The sequence below is a fragment of the Bos grunniens genome, chromosome 8 (assembly GCF_055505025.1).
Source record: "Bos grunniens cultivar Pamir isolate PY7600 chromosome 8, Bosgru_T2T1.0, whole genome shotgun sequence".
Classification (NCBI taxonomy): domain Eukaryota; kingdom Metazoa; phylum Chordata; class Mammalia; order Artiodactyla; family Bovidae; genus Bos; species Bos grunniens.
Genome location: NC_141172.1, coordinates 90,627,594 through 90,652,051, shown reverse-complemented (window position 1 = coordinate 90,652,051; position 24,458 = coordinate 90,627,594). Strand labels below are relative to the sequence as shown.

Here is a 24,458-nt window from a genome sequence, read left to right as displayed (position 1 = left end):
ACATACAGTGTCTTCTTAGGGTCTGTTAAATATTCAGAGCCACAGACAACCACATGTCTCATTTGGCACTGGTCCACTTGGGAGGAACTAATAGCTTGCCAACTGGGTAGCCTCACTTGCTCTTCTTCATCCTGTTTCCTTGCAGTGATCCAGTGCAGCTCAGGTGCAAGGAGACCATAGACACATCAGAGGATGCAGGAGCCACCTTGGCTTACAAGACTTATTGTGTCCCATCAGAGTCAATAAATGGTGCAGCAGTTCCACAGACATAGCTTCCAAGTTTCCAGAGTCACTTGCACTGGGAAATCATAGCATGGCACCGTCTTGGGTAATCTCAGTTCTCTGAGTCCAGGGGCAATTCACCAATCAGGGGTTAATTCTGCCTAGCAACATAGCTGATACATACCCTCTTTTTCTGGAGAAACGGAGCTAGAAAACTAAGAGAATCTAATATTCTCTTATAGAAGGGAAAAAGCTTTTACCTCTGATACTAGATACAATTTTTTAGCACTCATAAAAATCTTTTCATTAAATCATAAGCATGCTTCATTTCTCTTAGAGGTGTTTCAGAAATATTATGGCCTCATAATGAGTTTGGACAATCCTCTAGTTCTGTGTATTTAGCTACCACCAAGTATCCTACTCTTAAAGCTGACTGAACATCCCTACTCTGGTTATCTTCTTAACATAAATTCAAGGAATGGAATTAATGGGTTCAAAGTTTATAAAACTCTTAGTACATCTTTGACCAGCTGCCCTTCAAAAAGAAAATGTCAGTTTACATTTTTTTAATGGCCAGTTTCTTTAAAAATATTATTTATTTATTTTTGGCTGCACTGGGTCTTCATTGCTTTGCACAGACTTTCTCTAGTTGTGGGGAACTACTCTTTGTTGAGGTGCATGGACTTCTCATTGCAGAGGCTTCTCTTGTTGTGTAGCATGGCTCTAGGGTACATGGGCTCAGAAGTTGTGGCTCCTGGGCTCTAGAGCACAGGCTCAATAATGGTGGCGCAAGGGCCTAGCTGCTTCATGGTGTGTGATATCTTCCTGGATCAGGGATGAAACCAGTGTCTCCTACATTGGCAGGTGGATTCCCCACCACGGAGCTACCAGGGAAGCCCCTCAGTTTACATTTTGACTCAAATTGTATGAAAGTATCTGTACCTTTAACAACACAGGTTATACTTCTTTAAAGCACTTGCCAATTTTACATGGGGAAAATTCTGGACTATAAAAAACTACTTTCCTGTGATAATTCATGAGTTTAGAAATGTTTATGTACATACAATTTATTTTGTTAATTGTCTATTTTTGTCCTTACCCATCTTTATTTTGAGAAGCTCATCTTTTTAAGTAGTAAGAATATTTACATGGGAGTCTCGTATTCTGCAAATATTTTTACAGTCTTTATGTACTTTTTATTTTGGTAGAAACGCTTATTTTTCAGGTAGACAAATTTATCAGTCCTCTTCCATCTGCTTGCAATTAACATTCCTAATGCTTTTGTGGATGTGTATATAGACTTTCTAAGTGTGTGAAATCCCTATTTTTCTTGCTTTATAATGTGCATTGAAAAGCTTTCCGCTTATTTTAAGGCTCTGGAACAGTTTTATAGTTACTGATTTTCTATGCCTTGAAATTTTTTTTGTGTGTGTGCCTTGAAATTTTGAAGGAATTTTATAATAGTTATGTGTCTCCAATGATATGAGATAAATTTTAGACAGTTTAAAATTTTCTCTATTGTTATCTATTCAGTTTTCTACTTCTATTAAAGGCATTGTTAAAAAGTTATATTTTCATAGAATGTTATCAATTTTATTGAGAGGTAAGCATGTATTTGCACAGACCTGAATCTACAATTTTAACAAAACTATAATACAGACTTTTAAACATTTATATATTTTTGCTTATGTATTTTTTTTCCTTTTTTTTTTTTACTTCTGTCTTTCTTCTGTTAGAACAAGGGGATTGTACATTTTACTTATCAGTCCTATTGTTTTCTGATTCATTGATTTGTTCATAATTTTTATTGATCTGCTTCCTTTGCTTTCCTTAGTTTTTCTCTTTTTTTTTAAAAGGAAAAATGTCTCTATAAATACAAAAAGTAATTGCAGGAGAGCCCAGGCAATGATATTTCCTGGGACTAGCAAGAAGATAGGTAAATGTTAGTAAGTGAATGGATCTCTCAGGGATTCTAGTCTGAGAACATGAGAAAATGGTATGTTTATGGGACAGGAAGAAACCAGGACCTGATTCCAGCTAAGCCCAGTGCCTCTGGGTAGAGCCACCATTAAGCCGTTCCAGATAGAACCCAATGTAGCCTCTAGGCTTTACCTGGGGAGCGAATTGTATCATCTTTTGAGATGCCTGCAAGTGGGTCTTTCTCGTAGTCCTTGGGCTGGTGAGAAAGGAAAGTTAAGGGGGACACATCCCCTATCACTCTAAACAGGGGGTGTCACTAGGGTCTCAGTGGAATCTCTAAACAGGAGATGTCACCAGGGTCTCAGTGAAATTGCTAAACAGGAGGTGTCACTAGGGTCTCAGTGGAGTCTCCTCTGCAGGGAGAGGAAGTTCATCTGTGATCCTGAAGAAGGTGAAGATCAGTTTCCAGTTTTTCTTTGTTTCCCCTACTTCTAACCAGTTAGTGCATGCTAGACACTATGCCAAGTATTTGTATGAAGCATCTTAAGTCTTGATAACTCTGTGAACTAGGCAGTCACATTATCCCCGCTTTGGGGGGGCCGAGTGGGAGGGAACAGGACAGTGACTTGCCCGGAGTCACACAGACAGGATGTCCTGTAGGTTGGACTGCAAAGCTTGTGTTTTTCACCACCATGAGAGACCATGTTTTATCACAGCTGATCCTAATTCCTACTGCAGCCTTATCATTTAAGGGGGAGCTTGTCAAGCCTAGAATTAATGATAAAAATGAACTTAAAGTACTCATTATGTGCATATTCTCCTCTAAATTCGATTCCATGTCTCATCTTAAAGCAAGGAAAACATTTGTACGGAAAACAATACTTGAACTGAACATCTGAGTAATCAGTACACTCTTCTGCATGCCAGTGGTTATTTTTATTACTGTCCCAAAGAGAGGGGAGTGGGGAATGAGGGAGAAAGGGTAGGAGAGGAGGGGAGAGTTGAGGGGGAGGAAGCTTTGGAAGAAAAAAGGGGCAAATGATAAATGATAACTGTTGCAAATGATAACATCCCAACTAATCTGACCCCATAGCATGTACAAAGAAATGTTTATTTTAAAATACAAAGTAATTTTTTAAGTTAAAATTAAAATGTCTAAGCGTTAAATCACTTTACTAGACAATACAGATCTGTGAGTTTTATGCTTTTGAAACAGTCTCCCTAGAGGACTGTTGGGCCATTTTTTTTTTCCCCTCATGAGAGAGAAGAGTGCAATCAATGAAGGTAAAGTTGCAACTTAATTGAATGTCATGCAATGTGAGCAGAGCCAGAGCTGCCCAGAATAAATCATGGCAAATCAGGTCAAGCGATTTCTCTCATCTCCGGCCTCTCTGGAAGTTCAGTCAGAAGAACAGGAGATGCAGGCTGTGGGGGATTCTGTTCCAATCTGACGTGAGTCTTTATATCAAGGCCAGCGTTTACATTCACAACCTCTTCTGAATACACACAACGCACACCATACTTTTGTTTTTTTCAAGAGCACAAATGCTATACTTAACATGACAGCCACTCATGACTATTGACTTACATATTCAGACATACTTTAAAAATTATATATATTTCAATTCAGGCACTGAAAAGCAAAAGCCACCTGTAAAAGACAAGGCCTACTTAGATGAGATTTTATGCAGGGCTCTACTCACCCCGGACCGGAAAAGGACACATCTAATAAGGCTGCTGCTGTACGCCCAGGAAGAGAGGAAAGAGGAGAAAAGGCAGACAGAAAATGTTGTTTAGGACCCAACAGGAAAGAGGGAGATCTCTTTCTGTACTTACAATAGCAGTTGGGGTGGCCGCCAGCACACAGTAGAGCAGCAGAGGGGTGATGAAGCTTTCCTCCTCTGTCCCCGGGTAAGGCTTCATTAAGTCTCCGTCCTGACAGAAGAATCCTTGGATATGCACCTGAAAAGTGTCAGTGCATTCGAAGTAGTAGGCAAGCAGCACTGTCCCAGCCATGATGACAAGCTGAAAATACAGCATGGCCACACAGAGACATTAGCAGGGCTTCAGAGCTGTGCCCGCCCCTCAGAGCCTACTCCCTCCATCACCCGGCAGCTCTCCTTGTACTGGTACTGGCAGTGTCTGCGTGTCTGGCTCCACGTGCGCCGGGCTCAGGGAGTGTGTGCTTACTTGTCTGCCTTGTAACATCTGTTATATAAACCTTCCAGCAAATAAGAACGGCTCCCATCTGAGAGGCAGACCACAGCATCGCTTGTAGAGAGACCCAGCTTCTGCTGTCCCCCACCCCGCGCCCTTCCCAGAGGATGCGTGGGAACCAAGGCGATGCTGCCATTCAGGACAGAGGTGAAAAGTCAAAGGACAGTGGCATATGAATTGGCCAGATGTAGCATGAGATCTGCTCATGGAAAATTTCAGAAAATATTAGAGATAAACTTACCTTATTACAAAGTATTAGAGGCAGGTAAATGATGAACGAATGCGCAAATGAATGAATGATCAGGAAAGCTAAAGCCTAGAAAGGTTAAGGGAAATTTTCAGAACCACACCCTAAATTAATGGCATGGATAAGAACATCGTACAGGTATCCTATATCGGTCATAACTCTTATCCTTTTCCAAAAAGATATTACGTTTATTCCAAAAATAAAGGTAAGGCTTTCTACCTTTAATAAAGGTTTTCTACCAGTCAATAAAGGACTTTGCTGATGATGACATCTTATTCTATATGTACTTCATAAGGTTTGGACACAAAAAGGGACACAGTTTTATCCTTTCGTTTAGCTCAGACATGTCCCAGATACTCACTGAGGTTTAGATGAGGCCTTTAACAGGTGTGAGGAGTTGGGGGAGTATGGAAACACCATTATTTTCCTCATTCACAATTGAAACACCAAATGGCAAGATGAGATGGTGATAAAGGTTGACAGAAAAGAGGTCTTTGAGATTATAAAATTATGGAAAATTAAGTTGGAAAAGACCTTGGAAGTTTTCCCATATAAAACCTTTATTTCATAGATGAGAAAACAGAGGCCCAGCAAGGAGAACTAATTACTGCTGGATTATCCAATAAGTAAACCAAACATGTGCTTACACTGACAATCAGCAAAGCAAGGAAACTGAAATGGAGAAAAAGTATTTTAAAATGTTGATTTGTTTAAAAGTATCAAAGTAATCATTTTGGGAGAAATTAGAACTTGGTAGTGTGTCTTTTATGGCTTAAAAATTGTTTATGTGTGGAAGTACATACAGGGCAGGGAGGAAGAAGTATAATCTTTGAGGGTTTAGTCTCCAGTTTTTATTCCAGCCCTGGAGTGACTAACCCAAGGTCACATAGCTAGTTAGTGTTAGACCCAGGACAAGAAACCCACATTTTCTGATCTCCAAGGGGCAAAACACCTGTCATGGAGTGGAAATCAAGTTATGGGGGTGGGCAGGGTGGCTCAGCTCTCATGCAGAGAGGCACTGTTTCTCATCTTTATCCACATTCATGTCCATTTCTTTCGCTACGACACCAGAACAGAGCCTCACACTCTGCCCACTCTTTCACACCAGGTGCAGTCTCTGCTTCTGGAATGTTAGCTCTGCGATTCCTCCTCCTTATTGTCTTTAAGGGTCATTTGGGTTAAGAATCTTCCCCAGTCTTCCATTTTCTCTAACTCAGTGCCTTTCCTCTTTGGTTCGGGAGCCTTGAATTATCTCTGGCTGCACTGAGTTCAAAGTACAAACTCCTAACCATCCTGCTATAAAGGTCTGTAGGCTCCAAATCATACTTTCCAATCACTCTCGCACACAGCTTGTTTCTGACTCTACAAGGATTATATTCCATTATCTGACATTTGCTACCTTCCTCCCCAGGGGACCTTCTGTCACAACTTCTGGCCATCCAGTAATCTCTAGATTTGTGTGTGTTTCTTGGTGCCTGAAGTTGTTCACTGGCATGTGTAAATTACCAGTGCTCCTGCCACCATCTCTAATGTTTCATGCATTTTATTTCTTTCCTCTTTAACACAAACTTGGATATAGATGTTTCCTATAAGGATGAGAAATAGGTGCTCCCAAGCTGTCCCACTGAATGGTGCTCTTGCTGGCAGCTAGTTTATAAAGTCAAGGCCATGATGTTTCTGGTTTTCTTCTGTTGCATTGCTCGGTTGGATTGACTGGATGGGAAAGAAGCTGGCCAGCTGACCTGAATGTTTTGGAGCTAACGCTAGGATTCCAACAGTTTGGGGGCTCTGCCACTGTTTCTGTTTTCTGCACAGGCATGATCTGATTTCTGTTTATCTTATCCATGTGGCAGGAAACAACATTTTCTCTCTCTCAGCTCCATTAGTCCTTAGGAGAAATGTGCTTAGAGAATAGGCAGATGAATGGGGGCTTTTTGGATAAAACAAAAATAAATAAATGGCATCTAGCTTCCTCTATTGAGGAGGAATGTTATATTTTATTAGGTGCATTTGTGCTACCACTTCCATTTAAAAGAGAAAAAGGTAAAGGGAAGTAAATGATAGCAAAATTGTGTGTGTGTGTGTATATATATATACATATATATATGGTCTATATACAAATGACCTATATGTATATTTGTGTGTACATATAATCATACATATATATACATTATTATACATATACATTATACATATATAATGTATGTGTGTGCATGTTAGGTCACTTCAGTCATGTCTGACTCTGTGCAACCCTGTGGACTGTAGCCTGCCAGGTTCCTTTGTCCATGGGTTTCCCCAGGCAACGATATTGGAGTGGTTTGCCATGCCCTCCTCCAGGGGATCTTCCCAACCCAGAGATCAAACCCAGATCTCCTGCATTGCAGGAAGATTCTTTACCATGAGCACAGGCTTCTTTTCTATTGAATGTTCTCTCGCGAAAGAAAGTGAAAATGAAGTCACTCAGTCATGTCTGACTCTTTGTGACCCCATGGACTGTAGCCCACCAGGCTCCTCCATCCATGGGGTTTTCCAGGCAAGATACTGGAGTGGGTTGCCATTTCCTTCTCCAGGGGATCTTCCTGACCTAGGGATTGAACCCGGATCTCCCACATTGTAGGCAGATCTGTATCGTCTGAGCCACCAGGGAATCCAGCTTTCTCTCATGACCATGTATTAAAAAGAAGTGCAGGAACAGGAGAAGCACATTGATTCTGCTTCCACGGGCAAACTCACAGCATGGATGACACACAATTAGCTGTGGGCGTCCTCCCTTCCTCCTCCCTGTTCTGGGCCACATTCATCACCGTCTAGGTTTGTGTCACTCGTGCCAGCTGGCACCCTTGCCGTCTGCGCTGCCTTCTCCAGCCCCAGCTAGGGAGGCCTGGAGGGTGGCCATAATGTTGGTGTCACATGAGCAGATGGTGAGGCTGTGCCGGGCCCAAGTGCTGGTGGCAGGATGATACCAGTGTGAAAAGAGCAATTAAGGCTGTGGGGAGATAAGGTGTCAGGAGCTCCCATCCCAGGGATTCTCCTCAGCTCTCGCTTCCTGAGAATGACAACCCGATATATGAGGATGCATTAGGTCCTGATCATTCCATGAAGATTCAGAAGGCAGCAGCCAGCAGGGTATGAAATACAGCTTCTCGGAGTTTACAGTCCTGTGTTTCTACCCCAGCCCTCTGCTGATGGGAGAAAAGGTCACAGAAGGGTAACTGGGAAGGTCACAAAGCTGAGAGGAGAGACTGAGATGACAGATATATTTTCCTTTGGTGAAGTCTGAAGCAATTGTGGACCACTAATTTATACGACAGGATACAAGCTAGGAGAGCAGGGGACAGATAATGGTGTATGACTCATGTGAGTGAGTGAAACTGTGTGTATGTGTGTGTGTCCAGGGATGTAGGGGCAGACTCATGATGTGGGAATGAGAGGACTGGTATCTGGTTTGGAGTGTAGAGGGGATATTTTTATTTTAAGATTTATTTTTATTTATTTATTTGACTGTGTCAGTCTTGGTTGCAGCATATGGGATCTAGTTTCCTGACCAGGGATCAAACCTGGGCCTCCTGCATTGGAAGCTTGGACATTTAGCTTCTGGACCATCAGGGAAGTCCCTAAAGGGCATAGTTTGAACTGAGGGATCCTAGTGCTAAGTGACCAGTCATCTTGGTTTTCTGAATGTTGAGCTCTAAGCCAGCTTTTTCACTCTCCTCTTTCACTTTCATCAAGAGGCTATTTAGTTCTTCTTCACTTTCTGCCATAAGGGTGGTGTCATCTTCATACAGATGAAGAAATTGATTCCAGGAGACATTTGAATAAAGTACTCAAGTCTGGGGACTTCCCTGGTGTCCCAGTGGCTAAGACTTCACACTCTCAATGCAGGGGGCCTGGGTTTGATCCCTAGTCAGGGAACTAGATCCCACATGCTGCAACTAAGACCAGCACAGTCAAATAAAATTTTTATTTTATTTTTAAACTTTAAAATATTGTATTAGTTTTGCCAAATATCGAAATGAATCCGCCACAGGTATACATGTGTTCCCCATCCTGAACCCTCCTCCCTCCAATTTTTTTAAGTACTCAAGTCTGTAGCACATGGTTTAGCCCTTAGTATTATGCTGACATGTTTCTCACTTGATTTTCCTCAGGCTGGCAGAGTTTGTGTGAAGAAATACATCATAATTACACTAGTAATCCTAGATTCAGCCAAGTTGTGTGACCTTATACAATTCATGTTATCTCTCTGGGCTTCTGTTTCCTCTTATATAAAATGGAAATAATATGTGTACCATTTTGGTTGGTTGAGCACAGAGAAAAGAGTTGATTTATGTCATGTACTTAGAACAGTTCCCAAGACATGCATAGTATAGATCATACCTTTACCATCACCGTCTCCTCCATCTCCTACTCGTTCTGTTTCTCCTTGGCTCTTGCCCCTGTTGTTATAGAAGACTTCCAGTTCCTCTCAAAGCATCTCTTTTATTTGTAAGCGTTCCCCGTGAGGTCTTACAGGGCTTGCTGTCAGTTTTCTCAGGTGTTTCCCCTCCAGCTTACAATCTTGTTCCACTTCCATCAGTACCACTTGAGGGTTTCCCACCCCAGCTGTTTTGTGCAGCTATTGACCTTGGTGCCTAACATGCTTTGCCAGGACTGAACAACATGCAAATCTTTAATGTGTACTATCCCTTGAGGTTCTAAGAATTTGCTTCTGCATCACAACCGTGCCAGATCTGATCATCTAAGCTCTGATGCAGTGTTCCTTCTGTTTGGAGTATCCTTTATCCTCTCTCTCTATGGAATTGAACATATGTCCCTGGGACTAAGTCAAAACCAGTATCCTGAACACACACCACTCTGCCTTCTCCACCCCCTTGCCCTGGCTCCTCCTCCACACAGCAGCCCCTTCCCTTGCTCTCCTTCTGTCAACACCCATCCCTACTAGGTCACCAACCACATATGAACCCCAGCTTGGGATCAACTGACACCCTCCTACAGATCACTGTTTCTTGTGTTGATGTGTGCTCCCCAGTTGGGTCACAAGTGACTTGAGATTAGAGAGCATATCTGAGAATTCCTCACCTTCACTACACTTAGTTTGGGACGGAACGCAGAGACAGTTTTCAGAAACAGTTGTTGGTTGGCTGACTAATTGGCATTGATCTCAATCACTTCTGGCAAGACCAGAATAAGAAAGCTTTTGGGGGAGGGAAGCATTCATTGCCTCAAGTAGAGTGACTGAGCACCCCAATTTGTTCAAGACACACAAACATCTCCATGTTAGCACTGAAAAGTCCCATGTCCCAGGACACCCCTTGGTGCCCCTTCACTTCATGGCAAATAGATGGGGAAATAATGGAAACAGTGACTGACTTTATTTTAGGGGCTCCAAAATCACTGCAGATGGTGACTGCAGCCATGAAATTAAAAGACGTTTACTCCTTGGAAGGAAAGTTATGACCAACCTAGACAGCATATTAAAAAGCAGAGACATTACTTTGCCATAAAAGGTCCATCTAGTCAGGGCTATGGTTTTTCCAGTAGTCATGTATGGATGTGAGAGTTGGACTGTGAAGAAGGCTGAGGGCCAAAGAATTGATGCTTTTGAACTGTGGTGTTGGAGAAGACTCTTGAGAGTCCCTTGGACTGCAAGGAGATCCGATCAGTCCTGGGTGTTCATTGAAAGGACTGATGTTGAAGCTGAAACTCCAATACTTTGGCCATCTGATGTGGAGAGCTGACTCATTTGAAAAGACCCTGATGCTGGGAAAGATTGAGGGCAGGAGGAGAAGGGGACGACAGAGGATGATGGATGGCATCACTGACACAATGGACATGGGTTTGGGTGGACTCTGGGAGTTGGTGATGGACAGGGAAGCCTGGCGTGCTGCGGTTCATGGGTTTGCAAAGAGTCGGACATGACTGAGCGACTGAACTAAACTGATGAAGGTCAATGATAACTCATAATTGCCACGAGGCATGTTTATATATTCTCATTTTGTTTCAGAAAGAAGTTATATCAACTTTTACCAAATAAAGTAAGCAAGCATCAATGAACTGTTGGAACAGAAGAAATAAACATGGAGACATTATAGAAATTATATCCTTGAGTATAAGTTGTCTTCTAGTCAACACAATAAGGAATTACTGGTCAGTTTCACATTTCACAGTAACTATAAGATAAAAACCAAGCAATGCTTAAATAAAGGTAAGTAGAATCTTTCTGATAGAGTGACCTGGACAGAAATTCATCCTGGGTCCTCACATGCAACATGATAAACAATGACCATGCTGAGAATGACTGTGCTGTTCCTTATATGGGATTTCATATCAACTCTTAACATAGGCTGATGACATCAAATTAAAGCTAAATGCACAAAAACAATACTGTGAGATAGAAGGGAGGAGGTGGATATCATGATTCAGTGTAGGTTAAACTTGAGAGATACAGCACGATGAAAGGTTAAGGCTGCCTAGCCTGGAAACCCACTCTGCTGCTTACTAGGAATGTGACAAATTCCTGTGCCTCTGTTTCCTCATTAAAAAAGTGAAGGGGCTGGTAATACTACAGCACCTACCTCTTCAGGTCTTTGTGCAGATTAAATGAGGATTGTGTAGTATTTACAGCAATATCTGACTCAATAGTAAGCACGTTCTAGAAGAATTCATAGACTATGTATTCTACATTCTTTCCTATAGTTTCTCTCAGATTAGGTTTTTAAAAACTACTGGGTAGCAGTGAATTAGATACGACCTTTTCATAAGTGTTCTTCCAGGGAAACACAGATCCACATATTTTATAAAAAATGGATTTCATTGTTTAATGATACCACAATGTCATGAAATTCCATCCATAGTCCATCAGGCACTCTATCAGATCTAGTCCCTTAAACCTATTTCTCACTTCCACTGTATAATCATAAGGGGTTTGATTTAGGTCATACCTGAATGGTCTAGTGGTTTTCCCCACTTTCTTCCATTTAAGTCTGAATTTGGCAATAAGGAGTTCATGATCTGAGCCACAGTCAGCTCCTGGTCTTGTTTTTGATGGCTGTATAGAGCTTCTCCATCTTTGGTTGCAAAGAATATAATCAGTCTGATTTCTGTATTGACCATCTGGTGATGTCCATGTGTAGAGTCATCTCTTGTGTTGTTGGAAAAGGATGTTTGCTATGACCAGTGCATTCTCTTGGCAAAACTCTATTAGCCTTGGCCCTGCTTCATTCTGTATTCCAAGGCCAACTTTGCCTGTTACTCCAGGTGTTTCTTGACTTCCTACTTTTGCATTCCAGTCCCCTATAATGAAAAGGACATCTTTTTTGCATGTTAGTTCTAAAAGGTCTTGTAGGTGTTCACAGAACCATTCAATTTTAGCTTCTTCAGCATTACTGGTCGGGGCATAGACTTGGATTACCGTGATATTGAATGGTTTGCCTTGGAAATGAACAAAGATTACTCTGTCGTTTTTGAGATTGCATCCAAGTACTGCATTTTGGACTCTCTTGTTGACTATGATGGCTACTCCATTTCTTCTAAGGGATTCCTGCCCATAGTAGTAGATAAAATGGTCATCTGTTTAAATTCACCCATTCCAGTCCATTTTAGTTCGCTGATTCCTAGAATGTCGATGTTCACTCTTGCCATCTCCTGTTTGACCAAAGAATGCTCAAACCACTGCACAATTGCACTCATCTCACATTCTTCACATGGAGAAGGAAAAGGCAACCCATTCCAGTATTCTTGCCTGGAAAATTCCATGGTCAGAGGAACCTGGGAGGCTTCAGTCCATGGGGTCGCAAAGAGTCAGCCATGACTGAGTACATCAGCACATGCTAGTAAAGTAATTCAAAATTCTCCAAGCCAGGCTTCAGCAATACATGAATCATGAACTTCTAGATGTTCAAGCTGCTTTTAGAAAAGGCAGAGGAACCAGAAATCAAATTGCCAACATCCGCTGGATTATTGAAAAAGCAAGAGAGTTCCAGAAAAACATCTACTTCTGCTTTATTTACTATGCCAAAGTCTTTGACTGTGTGGATCACAACAAACTGTGGAAAATTTTTCAAAAGATGGGAATACCAGATCACCTGACCTGCCTCTTGAGAAACCTGTATGCAGGTCAGGAAGCAACAGTTAGAACTGGACATGGAACAACAGACTGGTTCCAAATAGGGAAAGGAATACATCAAGGCTGTATATTGTCACCCTGCTTATTTAACTTATATGCAGAGTACATCATGAAAAACGCTGGACGGAAGAAACACAAGCTGGAATCAAGATTGCTGGGAGAAATATCAATAATCTCAGATATGCAGATGATACCACCCTTATGGAAGAAAGGGAAGAAGAGCTAAAGAGCCTCTTGATGCAAGTGAAAGAGGAGAGTGAAAAAGTAAGCTTAAAGCTCAACATTCAGAAAACTAAGATCATGGCATCCAGTCCCATCACTTCATGGCAAATAGATGGGGAAATAATGGAAACAGTGACTGACTTTATTTTAGGGGCTCCAAAATAACTGCAGATGGTGACTGCAGTCATGAAATTAAAAGACGTTTACTCCTTGGAAGGAAAGTTATGACCAACCTAGACAGCATATCAAAAAGCAGAGACATTACTTTGTCAACGAAGGTCCATCTAGTCAAGGCTATGGTTTTTCCAGTAGTCATGTATGGATGTGAGAGTTGGACTATAAAGAAAGCTGAGCACTGAAGAATTGATGCTTTTGAACTGTGGTGTTGGAGAAGACTGTTGAGAGTCCCTTGGACTGCAAGGAGGTCCAACCAGTCCATCCTAAAGGAGATCAGTCCTGGGTGTTCATTGGAAAGACTGATGCTGAAGCTGAAACTCCAATACTTTGGCCAGCTGATTCATCGCTGGGAAAGATTGAGGGCAGGAGGAGAAGGGGACAACAGAGGATGAGATGGTTGGATGGCATCACCGAGTCAATGGACATGAGTTTGTGTGAACTCTGGGAGTTGTGATGGACAGGGAGGTCTGGCGTGCTGTGGTTCATGGGGTCACAAAGAGTTGAACAGAACTGAGCGAGTGAACTGAATGATACTACATTGGTATTTTTAGAGTAGACTAGTGGAAGGAACCTTTGATCAGTCTGCTCTCTGTAGGACAAATCTTTTAACCTTTTCTCATCCTGGCTGCTTCTGTGAGAAAAGACTGCATTACTTTTCAGGGTTGTAATGAGAATTGAGGCTATGATACATAAATTTGATGACAGTATTTTGGCACATAGTACATGCTTAAAAAATGACATCCCTAATCATTATTAGCTTCATTTAGGGATACTGTATCTTAATATGTCCTTTATCATGCTGGGTTTCTAAACTGAAGGTATGAAACCATTAGTGGATTGTGAAACAAATGTACACAGTTTGGAATTCAGCCAGAATTTTGTAGGGAAAAAGAACAGAAAAAAAAATGAATATATTAGAGAGTTTTACATATAGTAAGGACAAGTCTTTTAAAAATTTTTATTAAAGCATGCTTGACTTACAATGTTATTAATTTCTTCTGTACAGAAAAGTGACTTAGTTATACATATATATATATATTATTTTTCATGTTTTCTCCATTTTGGTTTATTACAAGATATTGAATATAGTTCCCTGCTATACAGTAGGACCCTGCTTTTTAGCCATCTGATATACACTAGTTTACACCTGCTAATCCCAAACTCCCAGTCCTAAGGACGAGTGTTTTTATGTGAAACTTTTTTTGAGTATGCAACATATAGGCAGAAGGAGAATGTATACTACAAAGTGAAATATATTTCTTTCAGTTATATTTTTAAAAATCTTTCAATAAAATGGGATTTTTATTAGATACCTGTCTCATCATAAGCAAGGTCCTTATACTTTAGTGACTAAGACATGTAAGTTCAAATCCCAAATCCAGTAATTACTACTGTATGTCTTCGAACCAATTGCTTAACCTGTCTATGCCTTAGTTTCCTCACCTGTGAAATGCTCATGAGAGAAATAAGAGAACTATATAATTTAGTATATCAAAGCCACTTACTTCTCAATACTCGTGGAAATGTATATCAAAAAGTAAATTTTTACCATATGTAAATTTAAAAATACATTAAAAAGGCCTACACTGAGTAGGCACTCAATAACTGTTAGACTTAAGTAGAATATACATTGTTTTCTGAATAAGCAAACAATACCACATGCACTAAAATACATGAGAATATAAAATCATTGCATTAGCCAAGACTGAATGATCAACTAGTTTTTCCATGTACAAAAGATAGAAAAGATCCTTCTTAACAAGCATCTTATTTCTACAAATATGAATTTTCAAGAGTCAAACTATTCTTAGTTTGCTATTTGTAAAGGATATCTTCTCTCAAGAAATGACAGGATAAAAATATTAAGCAATTAGTCTTCTTTTGTCAATGCATTTGATTCTTAATTGTCTATTTTTTCTGAAAGATTTTAAAAATTATTGTGGTTCAAATCACTCATTATCAGAGAAATGCAAATCAAAACCACTATGAAGTACCATTTCACACCAGTCAGAATGGCTGCGATCCAAAAGTCTACAAATAATAAATGCTGGAGAGGGTGTGGAGAAAAGGGAACCCTCTTACACTGTTGGTGGGAATGCAAACTAGTACAGCCACTATGGAGAACAGTGTGGAGATTCCTTAAAAAACTGGAAATAGAACTGCCTTATGATCCAGCAATCCCACTGCTGGGCATACACACTGAGGAAACCAGAAGGGAAAGAGACACGTGTACCCCAATGTTCATCACAGCACTGTTTATAATAGCCAGGACATGGAAGCAACCTAGATGTCCATCAGCAGATGAATGGATAAGAAAGATATGGTACATATACACAATGGAGTATTACTCAGCCATTAAAAAGAATACATTTGAATCAGTTCTAATGAGGTGGATGAAACTGGAGCCTATTATACAGAGTGAAGTAAGCCAGAAGGAAAAACACCAATACAGTATACTAACGCATATATATGGAATTTAGAAAGATGGTAACAATAACCCTGTGTACGAGACAGCAAAAGAGACACTGATGTATAGAACAGTCTTATGGACTCTGTGGGAGAGGGAGAGGGTGGGAAGATTTGGGAGAATGGCATTGAAACATGTAAAATATCATGTATGAAACGAGATGCCAGTCCAGGTTCGATGCACGATACTGGATGCTTGGGGCTGGTGCACTGGGACAACCCAGAGGGATGGTATGGGGAGGGAGGAGGGAGGAGGGTTCAGGATGGGGAACACATGTATACCTGTGGTGGATTCATTTTGATATTTGGCAAAACTAATACAATTATGTAAAGTTTAAAAATAAAATTAATTTAAAGATTAAAAAAACATTAAAAAATAATAAAATAAAATAAAAAAATTATTGTGGTCAAATCAGATCAGTCGCTCAGTTGTGTCCGACTCTTTGCGACCCCATGAATCACAGCATGCCAGGCCTGCCTGTCCATCACCAACTCCCGGAGTTCACCCACACTCACGTCCATCGAGTCAGTGATGCCATCCAGCCATCTCATCCTCTGTTGGCCCCTTCTCCTCTTGCCCCCAATCCCTCCCAGCATCAGAGTCTTGTCCAATGAGTCAACTCTTCCCATGAGGTGGCCAAAGTACTGGAGTTTCAGCTTTAGCATCATTCCTTCCAAAGAAATCCCAGGGCTGATCTCCTTCAGAATGGACTGGTTGGATCTCCTTGCAGTCCAAGGGACTCTCAAGAGTCTTCTCCACACCACAGTTCAAAAGCATCAATTCTTTGGTGCTGAGCTTTCTTCACAGTCCAACTCTCACATCCATACATGACCACAGGAAAAACCATAGCCTTGACTAGACGAACCTTTGTTGGCAAATGTCTCTGCTTTTGAATATGCTATCTAGGTTGGTCATAACTTTCCTTCCAAGGAGTAAGCGTCTTTTAATTTCAAGGCTGCAGTCACCATCTGCAGTGATTTTGGAGCCCAGAAAAATAAAGTCTGACACTATTTAAGAACACTTAAAATGAGATCTACATTCTTAACAAATATTTAAGAATACCATTATGTTATTGATGACTATAGGTCCAATGTACAGCAGATTTTTAGAGCTTTTTCCCCTATTTTTTTGAGCTGTATAATACTTTTGTAATCAATACCATAGGAAATGGATGGATCCAACATTTCTAACATTTTAAAAATATATACACCACTGGTCACATTGCTGTCAGCCTGCATAGGGACTGAGATTGTGGCTACTGCATCTGTCTGTGCTGATCCTCTGGTATTTTTCTGGAAAAAATGTTTAACTTCTAGATAGTACCAATAGAGCTTAAATCCCTGGGATCTGAACTCAGTACCCTGAAACTTCATACCTGTTGATTAGTAACTCTCCATTTCCCCCTCAGTCCAGAATCTTTTAATTAGTAGGCAATTAAGTTATGGTTAGCCATGACATCCTCATGTAAAAACAGAAACTTAGTATGGATCAGTGTATATATGAGAATTCATTCCTTTTTTAAGGAGAACCAAAGGTGTACCCACAGGCAAGGATGTAGATGAAATGAGATTGTTTAGTTGTTCAACTAGTATTCTTTGAGTGCCTACTACATGCAGACCCTGGGGGTTTTCAGTTATTGCCAAAACTGAAAAACAAATAACAAAACTCATAAAACAGACATGATTTTTGGACTCATGGGGCTTTCTGTGGGGGAGACAGATATTATAAAAGCAAACCCAAAGGAATGAGAATAATGACTCCCATTGACTGAGCACATAACCAAGTATGTGCTTTGAAATGTATTGTTACATGATACTCATGCCACCCTGTGAGATGATGAGTCACCCTCATTTAAAGCAGAGTACATTTATCAAAGCTTACAGAACTAGTGAATGGTGGAGTAGGATTTGAACCTCTGGTGTCACTTAAGCATAACGAGATGATGTCTGTAAAATGCTTAGCCTAATGCCTTCTTAGCACTTAGTCAGTGCTCAGTCCTTCCTTTCTCATATCCTGTGATTTTTATTCACTTGTCCTTTTCAATGGGCATGGGGTAAGAGTAGGGGTTGACTGATTACTTCCCACCCAGGGCTCTCCTTTCCTAGTATTTAATTAATTCATTTGGCTGTTTCAGGTCTTAGTTGTGGCACACAGGCTCTTCGTTGCAGCAGAGTGCTCTGCCTGTTTTCTTCTAAGAGCTTTATAGTGTCCAGCCTTACATTTAGGTCTTTGGTCCATTTTGAGTTTACGCTATTAGAGAATGTTCTAATTTCATTCTTCTCCCTGTAGCTGTCTGGTTTTCGCAACACCATTTACTGAAGAGACTGTCTTGTCTCCATTGTATATTCTTGCCTCCTTTGTCATAGGTTAATTGACCATAGGTCTGTGGGTTTATCTCTGGGCTTTCTATCCTGTTCCGTATATATTTGAATCTATATTTCTTTTTTTATGCTAGTACCATACTGTCTTGATTACTGTAGCTTTGTAGTATAGTCTGAAGTCAAGGGTTATGATTCCTCCAGCTCTGTTTTTCTTTCCCAGGCTTGCTTTGGCTGCCTGGGGGGGTCTTTTGTGCTTCTATATAAATTAAAAATTTTTTGTCTCAGTTCTGTGAAAAATGCTACTGGTGATTTGATAGGGATTGCACTGATTCTGTATATTGCCTTGGGTAGTATAGTCAGTTTGATAATATTGGTTCTTCCAATCCAAGAACATGGTAGATCTTTCCTTCTGTTTGTGTCCTCTTCAATTTCTTTTATCAGCATTTTATAGTTTTCAGAGTACAGATTTTTTACCTCCTTCAGTTCAGTTCAGTTGCTCAGTTGTGTCCGACTCTTTGCAACCCCACGAATCACAGCACACCAGGCCTCCCTGTCCATCACCAACTCCCGGAGTTGACTCAAACTCATGTCCATTGAGTTGGTGATGCCATCCAGCCATCTCATCCTCTGTCGTCCCCTTCTCCTCCTGCCCGCAATCCCTCCCAGCATCAGGGTCTTTTCCAATGAGTCAACTCTTCGCATGAGGTGGCCAAAGTATTGGATTTCAGCTTCAGCATCAGTCCTTCCAATGAACACCCAGATCTCCTTTAGAATGGACTGGTTGGATCTCCTTGCAGTCCAAGGGACTCTCAACAGTCTTCTCCAACACCACAGTTCATCAATTCTTTGGTGCTCAGCTTTCTTCACAGTCCAACTCTCACATCCATACATGACCACTGGAAAAACCATAGCCTTGACTAGACGGACCTTTGTTGGCAAAGTAATATCTCCACTTTTCAATATGCTTATCTAGGTTGGTTATAACTTTCCTTCCAAGGAGTAAGTGTCTTTTAATTTCATGGCTGCAGTCACCATCTGCAGTGATTTTGGAGCCCCCCAAAATAAAGTCTCACACTGTTTCCACTGTTTCCCCATCTATCTGCCATGAAGTGATGGGATCAGATGCCATGATCTTAGTTTTCTGAATGTTGAGCTTTAAGCCAACTTTTTCACTCTCCCCTTTCACTTTCATCAACAGGCTTTTTAGTTCCTCTTCACTTTCTGCTTAGGTATATTTATTCCTGTTTTATTCTTTTTGATGTGATGGTAAATGGGACTGTTTCCTTAATTTATCTTTCTGATCTTTCATTGTTAGTGTATAGGGATGCAAGAGATTTCTGTGTATTAATTTTGTATCCTGCAACATTACCAAATTAATTAATGAATACTCTAGTAGTTTTTCTTTTCTTTTTTTTTTTTTTTTGAATATTTATTTATTTATTTGGCTGTGCTAGGTCTTAGCTGTGGCATGCAGGATCTTCAGCTGTGGCATGGAACCTCTTAGCTGTGGCATGTGGGATCTAGTTCCCCGACCAGGGATGGAACGCGGGCCCTCTGCATTGGGAGCACAGAGTCTTCGCCACTGGACCAGCCAAGGAACTACTAGAACCACCTTCTGGTAGTTAGGATTTTCTGCTAGTTAGGATCCCCATTAGGATTTTCTGTTACTTGTTATAATTGGATGATGGATGGATCGATGGATGTCACATCGAGAAAATGACTGTGAGAGACACGTGATGAGACAGGGGAAGGGTTATGTTGGCAATGACATCTGAGCTGGTTATATGGTACAGGAGAAGTTTATGGTCTTGGAGCTTAAAGACCCAGATACAATACTAGATATACCATCGAGAGGCTTGGCTTCAGGTAATGTACAAAATCTCTCCAAATCTGTTTCCTCATGTTTAAAATAGATATATTTAGCACTGAACTGTGAAAATTAAAATTAAAATATGTAAAAAGTAATGTTTAGCTCATAGCTTATAGCACTTGCTGATAAAGGGGAGTTCTTTGCCCTCCTTAGCCTCCTCATAGCAGAAAAAATAGCAGAACCTTTCTGGAAAACCTAATAAAAAGTTACATAAAATCAACTGACCAGTCAGAAACACCACAAGATTTAAGGTGCTACCCATATGCAGGGCCCCACTTCCCTGTGGGAGAAGGGTAAGCAAACAAGGTCCTGTGTGACTTGACTCTCAAAGATGACTTGAGGACTGAAGAAACTGAGGACTGGATGAATTGTGTTCCCAGTTGAGCATCACAGGGAGGTGGCAATGGAAGCCATTTCTAAGGGCAGCTGAATGTACCTTTGGTTAAGATGTTCCACATTTAGTCAACACTCTCTGAGGTTATAAAGGGGGATCCAAAGAGGGGAGAAACCCCATAATTTGAAGAGGAAGTCCTGACTTTTGGTCTTTCCTGCTCACTGACTGGCTTCTAAGGAATTTGAAATGAGATTCACACACCTTTGTGTGTCTTTGTTGACCAGCTCAGGACATGCTAAATCCAGGAGCTACAGGGCTCGGTGTGTGGCCACCTGAACCTGGAAAACCCATGAGGGCTAACACATGGTTTTTCAGAGGGAAAAGTAAAGGGGACATGTAAAACCAAGAGACTGTAAGGCCTGGAGAGAGAGAATAATTTTGGTTCTGATGGTTTTGCAGTTTTTGCTTTTAGTTTGTGCTGAGGGCTGTCTGCTTTCTGGTTTTCAGTGAATTCACTTTTACTCTAATTTCAAAAGATTTGGCTTCACATAATGCAGTTGGTTTTCTGTTCTATGAGTCCAAAGAGCCATGATCAAAACAGCCTACCCTGTTGTTCTTAAAAGAGTTGGTCCTTTAGGGCACTGGAATGATACCTCTGCTCTAAACCCACAAACATTCTTGGGTTCAAGTTTCCCAGCGCCTGACTTCTTTATGGGATTGACTACCACTGGATAAAAAGCTACAGGAATAACAAGTAGGTCATCTGAATGCCAGTCTTTAGACTCTAACACCAAAGGCCTCACTTCCTCTTGTGGAGGAAGGGGAGAAGGGTGTAGATGTGAGAACAGGGCCTCTGGTGTGCCATCCACTCCAGTCAAAAGCACTGAAGAAAATGTTTAGAAATACGATTGCCCGAGCATCCAGAAGAGTTAGCCCTCCTCTGAAGAAAGAAGACTCGTGTCATTTCTGACAGCCAAGACATAGGTAGCAGACTTATTAAGTATATCAGTAGGTCCAAGGGGGTTTGAGTCCAAGGGCACAGGGAAGGAAAAAAAAATATCCTTAATCTGTGAGGATGCGGCCTTCTCAATTTTTAAAGAGCCAGTTGAAGAAATTACACTTGTACTGTAATTTCAAAAGGAAATGCAATTTTCTTGCAATCTTTAAAATTTCTTTCATTAATAATCGAAAGAGATTTTCAGTGAAAGAGATACAGGCTTAATCAGCAGGCACAGCCCCTGTGTGAACAAAGCTGGGTATCACAAGTGAATACATGAAGCCGGATTTGAATCATCATTACTGCAATCTTTGCTTTATAACTGAACACTGATTTGCCTTTGGGGAGACTGATTTGATTTTCTGCCTAAAGAATCATTTTGGGTCTTGTGCCTAGTCTGAAGGAAAAAGAGGACTTTATTCTTACTTCCTTTGGCCTATCCACAATATACTAATATCCACACTAAAATCCTAGTGTATGATGTTGCAAGTAAAGGTATCTTACTGAAGGACTTCAACTATTTAATCCACTTAATCAAAGGAAAATATAATAGGATAAGATTTCAGCCCAACAAAAGAAATTTGCTAGTCATTCTGGGCCCTTTTGTTACAGGATTAAGTTCTATGGGACTTCATCTTATCCTGTATTTTTCTTTCTTTAGGGGTAAGGTCATGTAATGTGATTTTCATCATTAGGAATAATTTGGTATAGGATGCCTCAGTATCCAAGAGGCAGTTATTGGTGGAAAGGAAATTAGTTTTAGTCAAAAAGCTACCAATCAGGGAGATTGCTCTTCTGGGTGCAGATTCATGTCCCCCCAAAACCAGATCTGAAGATTCTGCTCGGTCAAGACGGTTTTTTTTTTGTTTGTTTTTTGTTTACTTTTTTTTAATGGGGGAAGGCAATTGCTTTACAATTTTTTTTTGTTTTTTTTTGGTTTCTGCTGTACAACAATGTGAATTAGCCATACATATACATGTATCCCCTCCCTCAAGAGCCTCCTTCCCACCGCCCCCGCTCCCCCACCCCTCTAGATCATCACAGAGCACCTGGTGAGCTCCTTGTGCTGTACAGCAGCTTCCCACTAGCTATGTTTCACACATGGTAATGTATACATGCCAATGCTACTCGCTCAGTTTGTCCCACCCTCTCCTTCCCTGATTGTGTCTACAAGTCTGGTTTCTATGTCTGCATCTCTGTTTGTGCCCTGCGCATAGGTTCAACAGTCCTGTTTTTCTGGATTCCATATATTATGTGTTAATATATGGTATTTGTTTTTCTGACTTAACTCCGTGTAACAGGCTCTACATTCATCCACCTCACTACAACTGACTCCAATTTGTTCCTTTTAATGGCTGAGTAACATTCCATTGCATATAGGTACAGCTTTATCCATTCATTTGTCGATGGACATCTAGGTTGCTTCCACGTCCTGGCTATTGTAAATAGTGCTGCAGTGAATATTGGAGTACATGTGTCTCCTTCAATTCTGGGCATATACCCTGAGAAAACCATAATTCAAAGAATATAGGACCTAAAACATCATGGGATGTCTTATTGGTATATTGGTCAAAACTAAGCATGTTCTGAATAGTATTCCCTGGTATGTAAGATGTTAATAAGTGCTTTGCAGAGAGAGAGAAGGAATGAGATCTGTGGTCAAAAAAATTTTAATGATTTTCCTCTTAAAAATATGATATTTTCATGAGATTACTATTTTGTGGCTTTAAAAGGATACTAGAGATTGAGATATAATATATTGCTCTTTAAATATTAAAATCACACTGTTAGCTCAAAAATATTGAGAATTCCTATTTTTTATTTACAATAAGAATCCTTTTCTCACTGCTGCTGCTAAGTCACCTCAGTCATGTCTGACTCTGTGCGGCCCCATAGACGGCAGCCCGTCAGGATGCCCCGTCCCTGGGATTCTCCAGGCAAGAACACTGGAGTGGGTTGCCATTTCCTTCTCCAATGCATAAAAGTGAAAAGTGAAAGTGAAGTCGCTCAGTCGTGTCCAACTCTTAGCGACCCCATGGACTGCAGCCTACCAGGCTCCTCTGCCCGTTGGATTTTCCAGGCAAGAGTACTGGAGTGGGGTGCCATTGCCTTCTCCCTTTTCTCACTATGAGCTCTTAAATTATGGACTTGGGAAAAGTCACATAAGAAATTATTTTATGATTAAATTAGAATGGACACAAAACTAACATTGCATTTTCTGCACGCCACATACAACACACATTAAAGGTTTCAACTGAAAAAGAAAATTAAGGGAACAAGGTAGAGATTCCTATGTTTGCTTTCAAATAATTTTGAACAGAAGTACTTAAGATATCATTTTAGTTTTCCTACCAGAAAGAAATATGATTCTTCTTTCTCCACATGGATTGCTACGTTACTTGGGAATTAAGCAAATGAGAAAAGAAAAGACATTCTTTTAAATCAACCGGTTATTTTTCTTTCTAATTAAAACAGGTTAATCTCAACATTGTAAAAGATTTAGATGTTCTCACTTTCCTTTAAAAATTACCAGTTAGGATATTCATTATTTCTCTTCAACTCACTGAGTAAGTTGCCTCTATGATAGCACTTTCCCCATACACATTAGGAAAATCTCGCATAAAGGAACACTGACCTGACCCTCACTCCAACTCCCGGTGGCTGTCAGATCACAGGTGTTCAGGCCTGTACCTGCTTCACTCTGGCTGCAACTAAATGAAGCCAGTTATCCTAGGGAATGCAACCAGGTGAGCATTTAGGGACATCTGGCTTACCAGGTGTTTCCCAGTGTGGGACTGTTTTGAATTGATGGAAAGGTTCTATATCTGTACTCTCAATAAGATAGCCACTAGTGATGTGTAGCTACCAGCCCTTAAAATGTGGCTATGGAATTTTAAATTTCACCTCAGTTTATATAAATTTAAGTAGCCACACATGGCTGGTAGTTATATTGGAACGTGCATGATAACTTTGCATTAGCAGTGTGCAACCATGAGCCAAACATAAATATGAGCCTTTCAATCTTTTCTAGTTTTATTGAGAAATAATTGACATGCATCACTATATAAGTTAAGGCATACATCTTGATGATCTGATTTATATATATTGTGAAATTATTACAATAGGCTCAGCTAATGTCCATCATCTCATATAACTAAAATAAAAAGAAAAAAAAGAAAAAATTTTCTCCTTCTGATGGGAACTCTTAGCATTTACTCTCTTAACAGTTTTCCTATATCAGACAGTGTAGTCACCACGTGGTACATTACATTCCTGATACTTACTTTATTTGGAAGCTTGTACCTTTTGGTTACCTTCCTCTAATTTCCATTCCCCTCT

At 40.5% G+C, this 24,458-nt stretch overlaps 1 protein-coding gene and 1 long non-coding RNA gene across 9 annotated transcripts in view; one reads left to right on the top strand and one right to left on the bottom strand.

The window, feature by feature from the left end:
• Positions 1-24,458, bottom strand: part of PLPPR1 (phospholipid phosphatase related 1) — a 595,523-nt gene that overhangs the window by 48,844 nt on the left and 522,221 nt on the right. For 4 of the 7 annotated variants that reach the window (XM_086315736.1, XM_086315738.1, XM_086315734.1 and 1 more), the window contains exon 3: positions 3,979-4,167. In XM_086315736.1, coding sequence (XP_086171862.1) covers positions 3,979-4,167 — 189 coding nt within the window. Of the gene's footprint in view, positions 1-3,978; positions 4,168-4,600; positions 4,676-24,458 lie in introns of all 7 variants that reach the window. The other 3 variants (XM_086315733.1, XM_086315732.1, XM_086315739.1) reach the window with 1 other exon arrangement.
• Positions 1-24,458, top strand: part of LOC147367670 (uncharacterized) — a 111,843-nt gene that overhangs the window by 53,727 nt on the left and 33,658 nt on the right. The window lies entirely within an intron of this gene.